The sequence below is a fragment of the Lynx rufus genome, unplaced genomic scaffold (genome assembly GCF_022079265.1).
Source record: "Lynx rufus isolate CCGP_SWC_20201006 ecotype Redwood Valley unplaced genomic scaffold, mLynRuf1.p SCAF_17, whole genome shotgun sequence".
NCBI lineage: Eukaryota > Metazoa > Chordata > Mammalia > Carnivora > Felidae > Lynx > Lynx rufus.
The window spans coordinates 43,063,706-43,078,443 of record NW_025814831.1 but is presented as its reverse complement, the minus strand read 5'-3'; the positions used below and the strand labels follow the sequence as shown (position 1 = coordinate 43,078,443).

General features: G+C 36.6%; 1 protein-coding gene across 2 annotated transcripts in view; it reads left to right on the top strand.

Moving 5' to 3' along the window:
• The window catches only part of ARID4A (AT-rich interaction domain 4A), a 64,336-nt gene extending 50,144 nt beyond the window's left edge, over positions 1 to 14,192 (top strand). Inside the window, exons 18-24 of one of the 2 annotated variants that reach the window (XM_047079578.1) lie at positions 133 to 217; positions 1,044 to 1,185; positions 2,816 to 3,949; positions 4,679 to 4,783; positions 8,687 to 8,893; positions 9,506 to 9,652; positions 13,170 to 14,192. In XM_047079578.1, coding sequence (XP_046935534.1) covers positions 133 to 217; positions 1,044 to 1,185; positions 2,816 to 3,949; positions 4,679 to 4,783; positions 8,687 to 8,893; positions 9,506 to 9,652; positions 13,170 to 13,273 — 1,924 coding nt within the window. In that variant the 3' untranslated portion in view covers positions 13,274 to 14,192. Of the gene's footprint in view, positions 1 to 132; positions 218 to 1,043; positions 1,246 to 2,815; positions 3,950 to 4,678; positions 4,784 to 8,686; positions 8,894 to 9,505; positions 9,653 to 13,169 lie in introns of both variants that reach the window. The other variant, XM_047079577.1, reaches the window with a different exon arrangement.
• The last annotated feature ends 546 nt before the right edge of the window (positions 14,193 to 14,738 follow it).

The following is a 14,738-nucleotide window of genomic DNA, read 5'->3' as shown; positions in this document are numbered from 1 at the left end:
CAGCCCCTGTGCTCTTCATGTTTCTGCCAACAGTAGAACTGAACTCTTTAGTTTCCTCACTGCTGTTTCATTTGGTGCATACATTTCAAATAAGGTATTACTGTGAAGTTTTATTTTTTTCTCTGTTTTAAGGTATGATGAATGGGTGAAGGCTGACAGGATAATCTGGCCTTTGGACAAAGGTGGACCAAAGAAAAAACAGAAGAAAAAAGCAAAAGTATGTATATAGAGTCATATCCTTTATGATAAGTATAGGTATTATTTATATTATACTGTGTTTTATAAATCTTGTTTTCTCATTGTAATAATCGTCTTGATTTCTTTAAGGTAATTGTGATTTTCTCTCTGGTAACCCAGAAGCTAAAAAGTAAAAAATGTAAACACATTACCATATTGTTTAGGGAAAGATAAAAACCAGGGACTCCCTAGGAGACAGGCTTCAAACTCAAATGTCTATAGGGGCTCTATAGTAAAAGGGTAAAACAGGATTGATGGTGACAAAAAAGAGGACACATTCCTCAAGAGAGGATGGAACTCACCACTCTTGTGGGATGCAGACTCAGGGTTGTCAGATTTTAGGATTTTTTTTGCAGACAACTGTCTTGAAAGCTAGTACTAGATAAAGCTAAAACACATATCTGCTGGCTAGTTGTACTCAACATCCCTACCCTCAGTTTTCAGCCTGTGCTGTAGAAATTCACCTAAGGTTTTGTCTGTTTGATGGCAGGTCTCTTTCTTGTCCTCAGGGAATAGTAATGAACAAGGAGGGGTGCTGAGTAGTTCAGTTCTCTAATGCATGGACTCTGGCCTTCACCGTGGGACTGCGGTGTTACAAACCATAGACTATCTTATTCATGTAATTATAACTATGTTAGAAAACCACTTGTTTTTGGTTTTTCTATAAGCACGAACTAAGAGTTGACATATAAAATATATAACCTTTTTTGAGTTATGGTTTTCCTTGGAGAAGTAGAATGTCGGTAGAATGTTCATTTTTTTCTAAGGCATTGGCCCTTCTCATACGTTTTGTTGCTGTTACCCAGAATAAAGAAGACAGTGAAAAGGATGAAAAGAGGGATGAGGAGAGGCAGAAGTCAAAACGAGGACGACCTCCTTTAAAATCTACCCTTTCATCAAACATGCCATATGGTTTGTCTAAGACTCCAAACAGTGAAGGAAAATCAGGTACCAGAAGTGCTCGCAGCAGTATGCCAGACAGCTCACCTCTGTCAAATGGAATGGAAGGTGCTAATTTTGAGGATCGTTGATTTTTTAAAAAATCAATAATACAATAAAACTTTGCTTGTGTGAGAGATTCATAGAAAGTCATCTAAGTTTTTAATCTCATATAATTTAAACTACAAAACTTGATTTGAGATATTTTATTAAAAAAATTTTTTTTTAACGTTTATTTATTTTTGAGACAGAGAGAGACAGAGCATGAATGGGGGAGGGTCAGAGAGAGAGGGAGACACAGAATCTGAAACAGGCTCCAGGCTCTGAGCTGTCAGCACAGAGCCTGACGCGGGGCTCGAACCCTCGGACCATGAGATCATGACCTGAGCCGAAGTCGGACGCTTAACTGACTGAGCCACCCAGGCGCCCCTGAGATAAATATTTTAGTCTCTCATGTTTACTTACAACTGAGTGATGTCTTACTTTAATTGGAATACTTTTGTCGTCAGTATTGTAGGAGTATTCTATTTTGAAAGAAGATGGGTTGACAAGTCATGCATCCTACTGTGTGCTGCACTGTCCTTCAGAGCATGCACCAGTGTCTCCTACAATTCAGTGCTGTTCACGCAGGATATTTCAACAAAGCTGACACCAAGGTGTTCAAAGTGCACAAACTAACGTGGTATAGGCATGTTTTGTGATGAGTATAGGTGAACATACTTTATTTTGCTTTTAACTTTTTTCTCACCTTTCTGTATGTTTTCCCATGAAATTTAAAATGTTAAATCCTTGTCTCATCAAAACTTTTTCCTCCCTTCAAGAAAAAAGCTATTCTGAACTAGGACTACCTTTCATCCATGTGGTGTTTGTGTGTAAATTAGAAAAGGGCTTGCTCCCTCCTCATCACTGCCATCTACTGGAAGCTTATCATAACACACAAATGCAAGATGTCCACCAAATGAAGCTTGTCTATTTGAGTTTGCCTTTTTGGACTTCTTTACAATAGGAGTACCATGTGGGCAGAATTTTTATATTTTACAGTTCCTGTACATTCTCACAGCCCTACTTTATTATTTTAAAAAATTCTCTAACTTAAAGAGAATGAGTTCTTTTGCAAGAAGGTAGCTTGCCTATACTTTTATGTCTTTAAATCAAAAGAATATTTAAACCTTTGGGAATTCAAACTGCTCATTTTGTGCATCTCTTCTTTTCAGAATTTTTAAAAATAGAATGTCATATTCCTTTCTAGAGACACAGAATGCCCATTACGTTTATTAATCAATATCTATTAGACCTCAGATCAAACCACTTAATGTATTAACTTACTATCTCAGTACTAGTCCTTTGCTTTTTCTGAGGATTTTTCATAGCCCAATTTCTGAGATTTTTTTCATAGCCCAAACTAGCTCTTTTATAGACTTGAGATAGTAATATTTTCAGTGTAATGTGTTTTTACATGGAGTTAATTTTGCAACTTACCACCCCCTCCCATTTTTTGGCCCAAATGTATGATTTATCAGGAATTTCTACAGGGAAGTATTCAGTGGTGTATGATTTAGAGTGGTAGAATTTTTATTCTAAAATTACATTGGTAATTAAGACAGAAACCTTTGTAATACAGTAATATTTCCTCTTGCAGACTCTTGCTCATCTGATAGTGAAACAGAAGACCTTTTAGAAAAGAATTTGATGAATGAAGAACTTTCTCCTGATATTAAAGAACTAGAAAAAAATGAACACTTGAATGACGATAAACTAGATGAAGAAAATCCAAAGATTGCTGCACATATATTAAAAGAAAACGAAAGGACACAAATGCAGCCTTTAGAAACACTGAAGTTAGAAGTTGGAGAGAATGAACAAATAGTACAGATTTTTGGAAATAAAGTGGAACAAGGAGAAGAAGTTAAGAAAGAGGCTGAAAAATCTCCTAAAGGAAAGGGAAGACGAAGCAAGACAAAAGATCTTTCTTTAGAAATTATAAAGATTTCATCATTTAGCCAGGATGAAGCAGGAAGTGAATCTCATATAGAAGCTCAGAGTCTAGAATTTTCTTCACTAGACAGTAAAAATTTTTCCTCTACTGCTGAAGATGAAATTGACCAGTGTGCAAAAGAAAAAAAGTTGAAACGGAAATTACTGGGACAGTCATCACCAGAGAAAAAAACAAGAATCGAGAATGGAATGGAAATGACAAACAGCGTATCTCAAGAAAAGACCAGTGACTGTATTGCATCTGAGGGAATGAAAAACTTAAATTTTGAACAACATTTTGAAGCAGAAAATGAAGAAATGCCATCATTAATCGCAGAGTCCAACCAACGCAGTCAAGAATTGACTAGTGAAAAATTTGACAGTCCAGCTGAAGAAACTGTAAATACGCCACTAAAAGAAGAAGAGGATGCAATGCCTCTGATTGGGCCTGAGACCTTGGTTTGCCATGAAGTAGACTTGGATGATTTGGATGAGAAGGATAAGACCAGTATTGAAGATGTAGTAGTTGAAAACTCTGAGTCTAACTCTCTTGTTTCTATTCCACCTGCCCTACCTCCTGTTGTACAGCATCACTTTTCAGTAGCTTCACCACTTACTCTCAGTCAAGATGAGTCTCGAAGTATAAAAAGTGAGAGTGACATAACCATTGAAGTTGATAGCATTGCTGAAGAATCTCAAGAAGGTCTCTGTGAGAGGGAATCTGCAAATGGTTTTGAAGCTGGTGTTGCCTCTGGTACCTGTAGTATAATTGTTCAAGAAAGAGAGAACAGAGAGAAGGGTAAGAACTTTTCTAGGGAGAACATCAGCCTTTACGTTCAGCCCCAAAATTAGTAAGTTAAGAGTTTTAGGCATTCTTGATCTGTAAAGTTCCCACCCTCCCTCCCTCGTATTCTTTCTTTCCTTTGTACGTCCCGTCCCCACTTTCCCTTCCCATGCCTTTAAAAAAAAATGTACATCGAGAAATTCATGTGGAGTAGACAGGTGAATAATACAGCTGCTCTTGTGGCGGTGGTGGTGGCTCAAGCGCAGAAGACCAACTGTAGCGGCTGAAGTTATGGCAGGACAGGCGTTTAGAAAGTTTCTTCCCCCTTTGACCGAGTTTTAGTTGAAAGGAGTACAGCCAGAACTGCAACTAATGGAGGCATTATGCTTCTGCAAAACTCTCAAGAAAAAGTATTGCAAGCAACAGTAGTAGCTGTTGGACTGGGCTCTAAAGGGAAAGGTGGAGAGATAACAAGCATTTAGCGTCAAAGTTGGAGGTAAAGTTCTTTTCTCAGAATATGGAGGCACTAGAGTAGGTCTAGATGACGAGGATTATTTTTTAGAGAGGGTGACATTCTCAGAAAATATGCAGACCGAAATAAATTATTATTGAAATGGTATCATGTGAAGCTGCCCATTCCACTGAAATCTCTCATCCTATAAATAATTTCCATGTCTTTTATAATAAACTAATGGTATCCAAAATGTATGTATTTTTCAAGTCGTCTCTTCCCCCTTATTTCAGGTCAGAAAAGGCCAAATGATGGAAATAGTGGATTATTGGCAAAAAAGCAAAAGCGTACCCCAAAGCGAACAAGTGCTGTAGCCAAAAGTGAAAAGAATGGAACAGGTTGGTGCTTTCCAATGCTGGCTTTAGACACCATAAATTTAGTTAATATTTTCAGCATTTTGTTGGCTTGATCATTTGTGTCAATTTAAAAATAAATTTGGTTTATTATGTTCTGAAAATAGCAGTTTTCCCATTAGTTTTTGATCTGAAGGGGCTGATCAATTTTATTTGGAGCTGGAATAGCTGTGATTATTTTTTTTGTTTACTTCGTTTGTATTTCTTATGTAAAGCAGTTTAATATTGAGGAATGTATTTGAGGATCTTGAATAATAGAAAAGTAATATTTGCTCTAGTGGTAAAAACAGATTAAGTTTACATTTCTGAATGGAATGGTTTACTTTAATCTAGAAAAGCTGATTCCTAAATAGTATCATAGTATTTTTAAGATGGGGGATAATGAAATTCATGTGGAAATAAACGAAGAAATTAACAAATCAGTGTGAATCAACAGATTACATGAGAAAGATTTTTGTACCCTAAGGAATAAAAACAAAGTCATAGAATATAACAGAAATAAACATGGTTGATTTTGACAAATTAAAGTTTTATCTCTAAAATAAGCCTTCATACAAGTCTGAAAGGAAAATTCCAGGTTATAGTAGATACATATTCCACAGAAGGAGCATATGATTTTATACAAGATCAAAGCCATTTCAAAGGAAAATTTCTGAACCATAGCCACCTGTGGCTGGACAATACAGATGTAGAGAGAAAGAGCGATGGGAAACGAGAAGAGAGAGGCAGTAGGAATTACCAAGGGCAACTGAATAACATCATTGTGCCTGGCAGATACTACGTTTGTCACATAAAGTGAACCCCACCAGTAATGGGACAAGAGGAAATCATGTACTACCTGGCAGGATACAAGAAGAACACAGCTGCACTTCTGTGACATTCCTGTCAAAGATGCATAACCTGAATGTAATCATGAGGAACCATCAACAAATTCAAACTGAAGGGTATTCTGTAAAATAACTGGTCTGCAATTTGAGAACTTGTCAAGGTCATGAAAGTCAAAGAAAGAGGAACTGTTCCAGATGAAAGGAGACTTAGGAGACATGACAATTAAATGCAGCATATAATTCTCACCTGGATCCTATTGTTACAAAAGACATTACCAGGTCAAGTAGAGAAACTTGTATGGGATAGGAAGATTGGATGATGATAATAGATTTGTGTTCATTTCATGATTTTGATGGTTGTATTGTGGTTCTATAAGAGTGTGGTGGTTTTAAAAACATCTACAAATTTACTGATAGTCCCCTCTTCAAGAGGCAAAGCCTGATTCCCTTCCCTTGCATGTGGGCTGAATTTAGTGACTCACTTGTAACAAATGAAGTGATAGAGTAGGACTTCAAGAGAACAGGTCATGAAAGGCACTCCAGATTCCTCCTTGCTCTCCCTTGGATCACTTGCTCTGGTGAAGGTTGGCTGCCAAGTCATGACGGCACAGCAGGTATAGAGAGGTCCACATGGTGAGGAACTGAGCTTATCCTGCCAACAGCCAGCAAGGAACTGAGGCCTCCTGCCAGTAGTAGCCATGCGAGTGAACCGTCTTGGAAGCATATCCTTCAGCTCTAGTCAAGTCTACAGAGACCACAGCCTCAGCTAAAAGCTTGACTGCCACATCACAAGAATTACCTGAACCAGATCACTCAACCAAGCTGCTCCCAGATTCCAACACTCAGAAATATGACATATAAACTGCTAAGTTGGGGGCCAGTTTGCAGATAACACGAGGAGAATGTTCTTGTTTATAAGAAATAAACACCAAATACTCAAGTGTGGCAGGGCAACTTAACCTTCAAATGGGTCAGAAAAACATTTTTTGGTAACTGTTCTTACAGCTTTTTTCTAAGTTTGAAGATTGTCTCAAAATAAAAAGTAAAAAGGATTAAAAAGGAAGAAAGGAGATTATCAGTTTTACTTTTGGGAAAGAATATCTGGTTTAATCTTTGGCAAGAAGAAATGAACTAAAGAGATGGGAAGTGAAATCATCAGGACTCAGTCATTATTAGTTACATATGAGGGACTGGCTAATGGACACATGGGATAGAGGAGTAGCAGCAGGCTGTTGGAAGAGTAAGTAATTCAGGGAATGCTGGGTTAGAGATACCCAGTATTAGGGAAATAGGGGTGTGGAGCTTTGAAGAGTCTGTTTTTAGAAGATGGTTGTGTAAAGGATTGTAAGAAGATGCGATTCCTGTGGAAGAGATGTAAAAAGAGAAAAAGGACCAACAGAATTATGTGAGATATCTGTATGGGCACTGATCTGAGACAAATGCAAATCAGTAAATGCCGGTGGGTTTGAATAAAAAAGTTTCAAATGCTATTGGATATGCAATAAGATTAAATACATTGATTGGATTTGTTGAGTTGTAAATGTTGGGACCCTAACAAGAGCACAGGAATGTGATTAGAAGATGTGGAAACCAGGATAACAAAGTTTCTTTCAAGAAATTTTACTTTAAAAGAGAAGGAAGGAGGTGCCAGCTAAAAGGAGAAGTTTTCTTTTTACCTCCTCTAAGAGTGGGAAAGATATAAGCATGTTGGCAGGCTCTGGGAAAAGAAGTTGAAGCTAAAAGAAGATGGATAATTGATGTTGAGATATTCCAGGGGAGCTGGGAGTGGATGGTTTTAAGAGTACAGCTGAAGAGAGTAGTCTTCAGAAACACTCTCTTTTTGACCCCCCCCCCCAAAAAAAAAGTCAATAAAGACAGATACAGATAGAGGAGAGAGGCTGGGAAATTGAGTGGGTAACCCTCAACCTTGCCTTGTCAGAAGGCAAGGTTGGCTTTTGAGAGAGAGTAGGGTGGAAGTAGGATATAGAAGATGGGGGGGGGAAGGAAACAATTCTAATTTATGATGAAGTGAAGAGCAAAAGCATCTCTAAGTACAAATTTGGTGAGGAGGGATAGAATTGCAAACAATTATGCAATTCATATGTATGCAAACATCTATATATGTTAAAGGATGTGTATACATCAGGTGTTTCTGTCCTTCAATTATGCAGTTTGGGTTGTTTTTGGTTTTAAACATAAATGGGGCAATACTACACATATTGTTTCATAACTTTGAGTTTTCATTTAATAATATATATTGGATATTTTGCCATTTTTGTTCTTATAAACTTTAGCTAATTCTTTTTAACCACTTTAGCAAAGTATTCAGTAGTATATTTGACCCTTGAACAACACAAGTTTAAATTGTGCAGGTCCACTTATAAACAGATTTTTTACAGTACTGTAAATGTATTTTCCTTGTGATTTTCTAACATTTTTTTCTGTAGATTAATTTGTTATAAAAGTACAGTATATAATGTTGTATATAACATACCAGTGTGTGTTACTCAACTTTGTTATCAGTAAGGCTTCTGGCCAACAGCATGCTATTATTAGTAAATAGGTTTTGGAGGAGTCAAAAGTAATTGTAGATTTTTGACTGCATGGGGGTCGGTGCCTCTAACCCCGACGTTGTTCAGTGATCAACCGTGTATAATTTTTAACCATTTTCCTACTGGTGGGCATTTAGATGTCTATTTCTTAGCTATTAAGAAATTTGTGCATTTGTGGGGCACCTGGGTGGCTCAGTCAGTTAAGCACCAGACTTCGGCTCAGGTCATGATCTCACGGTTCGTGGGTTCAGGCCCTGCGTTGGGCTCTGTGCTGACAGCTCAGAGCCTGGAGCCTGCTTCGGTTTCTGTGTCTCCCTCTCTCTCTGCCCCTCCCCCGCTCACGCTCTTTATTTTTCTCAAAAATAAATACACATTAAAAAAAGAAATCTGTGCATTTGTACACTTATTTCTGTAGGATATTACAAAAATGCAATTGCTGGGTCTGCTGCATTTTGATATTTGAGATTTTTATCATTTATAATCTCTGAATCAATTTTTTCTTATTATAGGACAAAGCAGTGATAGTGAAGATCTTCCTGTCCTGGACAATTCAAGTAAATGTACACCAGTAAAGCATCTTAATGTGTCTAAGCCACAGAAGCTTGCACGATCTCCTGCAAGGATTTCCCCTCACATCAAAGATGGAGAAAAAGATAAACACAGGGATAAACATCCAAATTCATCCCCTAGAACATATAAATGGAGCTTTCAACTCAGTAAGAAGCTTTAGAAAACCTGAATGTATATTGTAAAGTGGTACTTACCTTAAAATGTCAAAATGAGAAAGAATGATTACCAAATTCATTTATGTAGGTTTCCAAATGTTGCCTTATCAGTAATTACCACTTAAATATAAATCTGTATCTTTTCATGATACTAACCTGATAAATACTAACCTGAAAGATCTCCAGTTACAAAATAAGATGGTGATTTGTATATATCATTGAAACTGAAATACCCTTTCTAGTATTGGTAATTGTAAATAACTAATAAACGAAAAAATCATCTATACAAAGAAACAATTTAGATAAATATAATTATAGATCACAGTTGCTGTGTGTTGATGTTTTCTTGTTATTTGCTGATCATTTAAGTAATACATCATTAAGTAATATATATTTAGTACAAGAAATTTGAGTTACATACAGAAATCTTACTCATGAATGTAATTAGTGTCATACTGTTTATAGAGCCTTATTTAGCTATTAATATGTAAAAGTTTTCATAAATTAAAGCTTTTGAGGATTTATAAGTTGGATTTTTGATAGAACTGCCATATTCTTTTAAGTAATTTTTTTAAACCAAATTAACTTTTTTTTCCCTTTTAGATGAATTAGATAATATGAACAGTACAGAGAGAATCTCTTTTCTCCAAGAAAAATTACAAGAAATAAGAAAATATTACATGTCTTTGAAATCCGAAGTGGCAACCATAGACAGGAGGAGAAAAAGATTAAAAAAGAAAGACAGAGAAGGTAATTTGATTGTAATTTTTCTTCCTTCTGTTTTTCAAATATATACTATCATTTTTGAAGATTTAGGTTAGTCTTTGAATATATATAGTACACATTGTTGTTTTTAGATTCCTTATGCTGTCTTTGTGCTATTGTTGAAATGAGTCAACAACTGAATTAATCAGGATGAGATTCTTGAAAAGGACTATGAACTGTTTTACAAAATGTGTGATTTTACTAAATGTGATGGGTTCTCAAGAAGAGTTACTCCCTCTGAAATTCAGTCTTTGCTCAACATACATTTATTGGCTACCTATTAACAGGCACTATATCTGTTATTATGAGGTTCACCAAAATTAATCGACATATGAGCTTATCTTCAAAGAGACTATTTTGTTGGGATCATAAATTATTTCCTAAGCAGCTCAACAACATTCATTGAAACAGTTCAGCTCAACAACATTAATGCATACACACTATGTGCTAGGCCCTCTTCCAGGTGGTAAGTACAGAGATGAATGAAATACGGACCTTGATCTCAAAAGATCTTAACTTCTAGTGGGAGAGTGTGTGAGGAGGGCCCCAAGAGTGATACTACTTGGTGGAAGGAGAGATTAGTTTGGATTAATCTTGGAGAGAGAGTAATGCCTGGCCTATACCTTAAAACTGCACAGAATTATAGCTAAACATTGGTATATTCACATCAGATCCATCCCCAAGCCCCACTATAAAATAAGAGTAAAGAAAAGCCCTGTACCCACAAGAACAAGGTAAGGGGGCAGCAGACCACAGTAGACAAGACATATCAACAGCTTAACTCTTACAAGCTGAGAAGCAGACAGACAGCTGTAACCGTCCTAGCAGAATGCAAAAACCTAAGCTTGTTTATCCTTGCATTAGGACAAAACAAGAAGCAAGCCAGTCTATATCATATCACCCCAGAAAGCAGGGATATATGTGAGATTAAAAATGGTTGAAAATGGAAGGAGAAATTGGATTCTTTCGTCCCATGCTGTGAAACAAACTACCCTTTTCTGCAGCTTTAGCAGAAAAATAAGAAATTAACTTATTGGAGGGAGAGGGGAATGAATAGGCTTGTAGACTTCAAGTACACCAGTCTTAACTGAAGGTGAGGGTTAAGTGCAAAACCAGAAATAAGGAACTTGAGCAGAAGTATACAATACTGAATGATGAGATTCCTATCCCTTTTCCAACTGTAACTCTTATCCTTTTGGCTTCCTGAAAGCTGACAACTAAGCTTATGCTCATTCTTGGGAGGAGACTGAAGAATTCCTCTGGAGAAGCTGTTCAACCCAAGAGGAATGACTAACACAGATACCAACATTTGGAGGTTCCTGAACCAAAAAGCAAGATCCTTGCCAATCAGTACATATATACTGCCCATCACTGAAAAGCTCTGCATACTTGTGCACAGCTTCCAGTTGGCTTTTTGATATCCTCCTTTTAAATATGGAAGCCACAAGAGCAGATAGGAAGGCTTCTACATAAAGGTAGAAACCAAAGTAGAAAATGAGAGTAAAAAAAGGACCTTGGAAAAAACAGACAATGTCCTATCCAGAACATCAAACTATAGCTAGACACAGACGCAGGAAAGGTACTGCAGTCTTGAAACGAAAATATGATACTAGTAATACAATTCAGGGACCAAGAAGGATCTCTCAAAAATTAAAAATGTGATAGGAATTTAAAAAATGTAATAGAAGAGAGAGCAAAGCTAAAGAAATTCCAGTAGATGGTCAAAAAGACAATAGGGGAAAAGAAGTAAGAGAAGTATAGGATCTGGCCAAGAGATACACCTTCTGAATCACAGAATTTCTAGAAAAAGCACTGAATAAACATAGGACACTGTCATCAAAGAACTATTATAAGAAAAATTTCCAGAAATAAAGGATATGAATTAGGAGATTGAAAGAATTCACCGTAATCTCTCTAAAGAATGGGGGAAAAAAAATCACACCAAAGCACATTGTGAAATTTCAGAATCCTATGTGTAACAAGAAGATCCTAAAATTTTATCATATAAAGGCATATCTAGGGGCGCCTGGGTGGCTCAGTTGGTTGAGTGACCCACTCTTGATTTCCGCTCAGGTCATGATCATGACATGGTGGGATTGAGTCCCAAGTTGGGCTCTGTGCTGAGCATGGAGCCTGCTTAAGATGGTCTCTCCTTCTGGCTCTCTCTCTCCTTCTGCCCCTCCCCTGTGTTCATGCGTGTGCTCTCTAAAATAAATAAAATTAAAATAAAATATCTAAAAAAAGGGTCTCAGAACAGCATCAGGTTTCTCGTGTCAGATTTCTCAATGGTAGCACTAGAAACTAGAAGCCAAACTAGAAACTAGAAAGCTAAGAAGACAACATGAGATCCAGCAAACAAGGAATCCTACCTAGGAAAATAGTGAGGCAAATACCAAGGTGATGAGTGAAAGCTATAGAATGACCACTGCAGAGCAGGCCGAGAGAGCCAACTATTCCAGAAGTAGGATGTACATGAGGGGAGGGCTTTGGGAAGGCGGTCTCTTACAAAAAGGTAAATTACCCGACAGGCTTGCCCATATTGAGAGTTTTCTGCCAATGCAGAGACTCCGGGGATGTATTTCTGAGAAGATGAGTTGTATTATATGTGGTCTTGAATCCAGTCCAAGTCCAGCAATCTTTACTCCTAGAAATAAGACGGAGCTAATGGAAGGAGATCAGGCTTTCCATGTCTGTCCTTTTCTTTAAAGACTGTAAATAGCAGGCAGTCTTTACAGAACTTCTAAACACAAAAAGAAAAGCAAATTAACAAATTGAAATTTCTTCAGAGCACCCTGACCTGCTTCAAATTTCCTAAAGGTGATAGGAGTTTCACACAACTAAAAAAAGATTCTTTCATTACAGTCTTCCCTTTTTTGTTTTCTTAGTTTTTTTAAGTGTGAAGTGAGTTATTAAAGTGAGACATTGAGTGACTTCTGCATATTAGAATTTATAATAACAAGTTATATGTCACAGTGATAGTACATGTATACACTGAGAGAGATCTACTTAAACAAAAATTTTTAATTTTAACTTTTAATTTTCCTAAATTCTTATTTAGGAACAATTAGGCAAAGATTGGCAGGAGATAGGAAAGGGTTGCCAAGAAAGAGAAGATAAAATACATAAAAAAAATGGCAAAGTACGAAATGCACAGAGTGGTGATCCTTAACCTGTGTTATTTCCTCCTGGAGCGTTATGTTAAAGTCACGTGAGGACTTTTTTCTAATCACACAACTACACTTCCATCCCGATCCTTATGATTCTGATACCTGACCTAGATAACTACTGTCACCTGTGGGAATGTCGTGTCCATTAGGTCTGTTGGGCAGGATAAGGATAGGAAGCCAGTGGTTAGCTGGTTACAGGAAATTCTGTGAGATGTTATTCCTTTAGCACCATTTAAGGGGACTGATTGAAATGAATGGTAAATGTATTTCTAATTTGCCAGTGGCTAGGTATCTTTGATCGTTTTGGGTCTAATGTAGTTGTTTGGCTTCCGCAGTGTCTCATGCAGGAGCCTCCATGTCATCTGCTTCGTCAGACACTGGAATGAGCCCATCATCATCATCTCCCCCACAAAATGTGCTTGCTGTAGAATGCAGGTGATGAACGCTTTCTCTGCCTTCCCAGCAGTTTGCTGCCATGGACATAAATCCCAAAACCCTGAAATACAACCACAGAAAGCACTCAACTGGTTTGACATTGCTAAGTATATCCTGTATACTTTTCCAGGCTGGATTGTATCTATTCCCTCTCTTTTCTTTTTTTTCTGTTGCAAACAGTAAGCTGATTAATAACTGAAGGTTAGGCAGCCTGCCATATTTGTCATAATTTTTCCTAATTTTTCATTTTTTGTGAAGATAGAAAAAGGGCACTTAGCAAATTTGAATTTGTATAATAAAGCTTTCAAATGTTATAGAAATCATAGACAAGCAAGTGCACATGATAAACATCAAAATATTATCCAGCTGAATAGTGACTGCTGCACTTTCACTAAGATGTATTTGAACACTTGGTGAGTAGGGGGTTTATGTTGTGTTTTTTTTTTTAATTATTGTTGCTGTTGTTTTTTTATTTTTGTGGAAGCACTTGCTATTTAGAACTGCCAAAGTATATGTTCAGCAGTGTGCCCAGGTTTAAAGGTGTAAATGGGACAAAATAAATTGTGAAAGGAAGTGTAGTTGACTGAAAACTACAGTTGTAATAAGTCTTCCACTTTTTATAGGATTTTTGAGCACACAATTATGCAAATATTTTAATGTTTATTAATGTTTACAGTGGAATTGTGAATAAGTTTTCAGTGGACTATCTTATCCCTTGACAAAAATATTTTGTCTTTTTTCTATGTAATTTCAGAGTTTTTATTTTGTTACAAAAAGACAAAAATGAAATATATAACAACAATGAAGTTATTTAACAAGATTTCTAAAGCTGAAAATTTTGTGTAAAATAAGGTATTATCTTGCAACTTGTTAAATATATTTATTCAGACATTGGATGTTGTATTTTTATGTATTTTTTAAAATATTAATAAAATGGAAAAAAAGAAAATTCTAGGTTAATTCACTCTTTGGATGACAATAGCTCTCAGCTGTCCCTTTCACAGGAGGTTGCATCCAGCAGCTCTGCCCGCGCTGAAGGGAGTGCGTCTCCGTCCTTCAGACAGCACGGACTCTAAATGGGCATCTGCATCATTAAAGTATGTCCTCGTTTAGAAACTTTGGCAGTCCTAGTATTTAAACTGTTTCGAGGATCAAATTTTTGGTTGCCCTTACAATACTTTGTCATAGTTTTTATGTTTGCTATACTGCCGAATAAATTTCTTATCTCCCAAAGTTGAGATGCAACAACTAAGTAAAGCAACTATGTATGCTTTGTCTGTGAATTGTTCCACAGACTGATACATTTTGTAAATAATTCTTCCAAAATCATGTATTTAAAGCATTTTTGCCATATACATTATGTAAAAAGGTGATTTTTTAAAATCAGTTTTTAAATTCATGTTTGTACATTGAAAGGGGTTTTTTTTAAACCTCCTTTTCTGTGTTTAATATGCTGTAGAGTAATAACC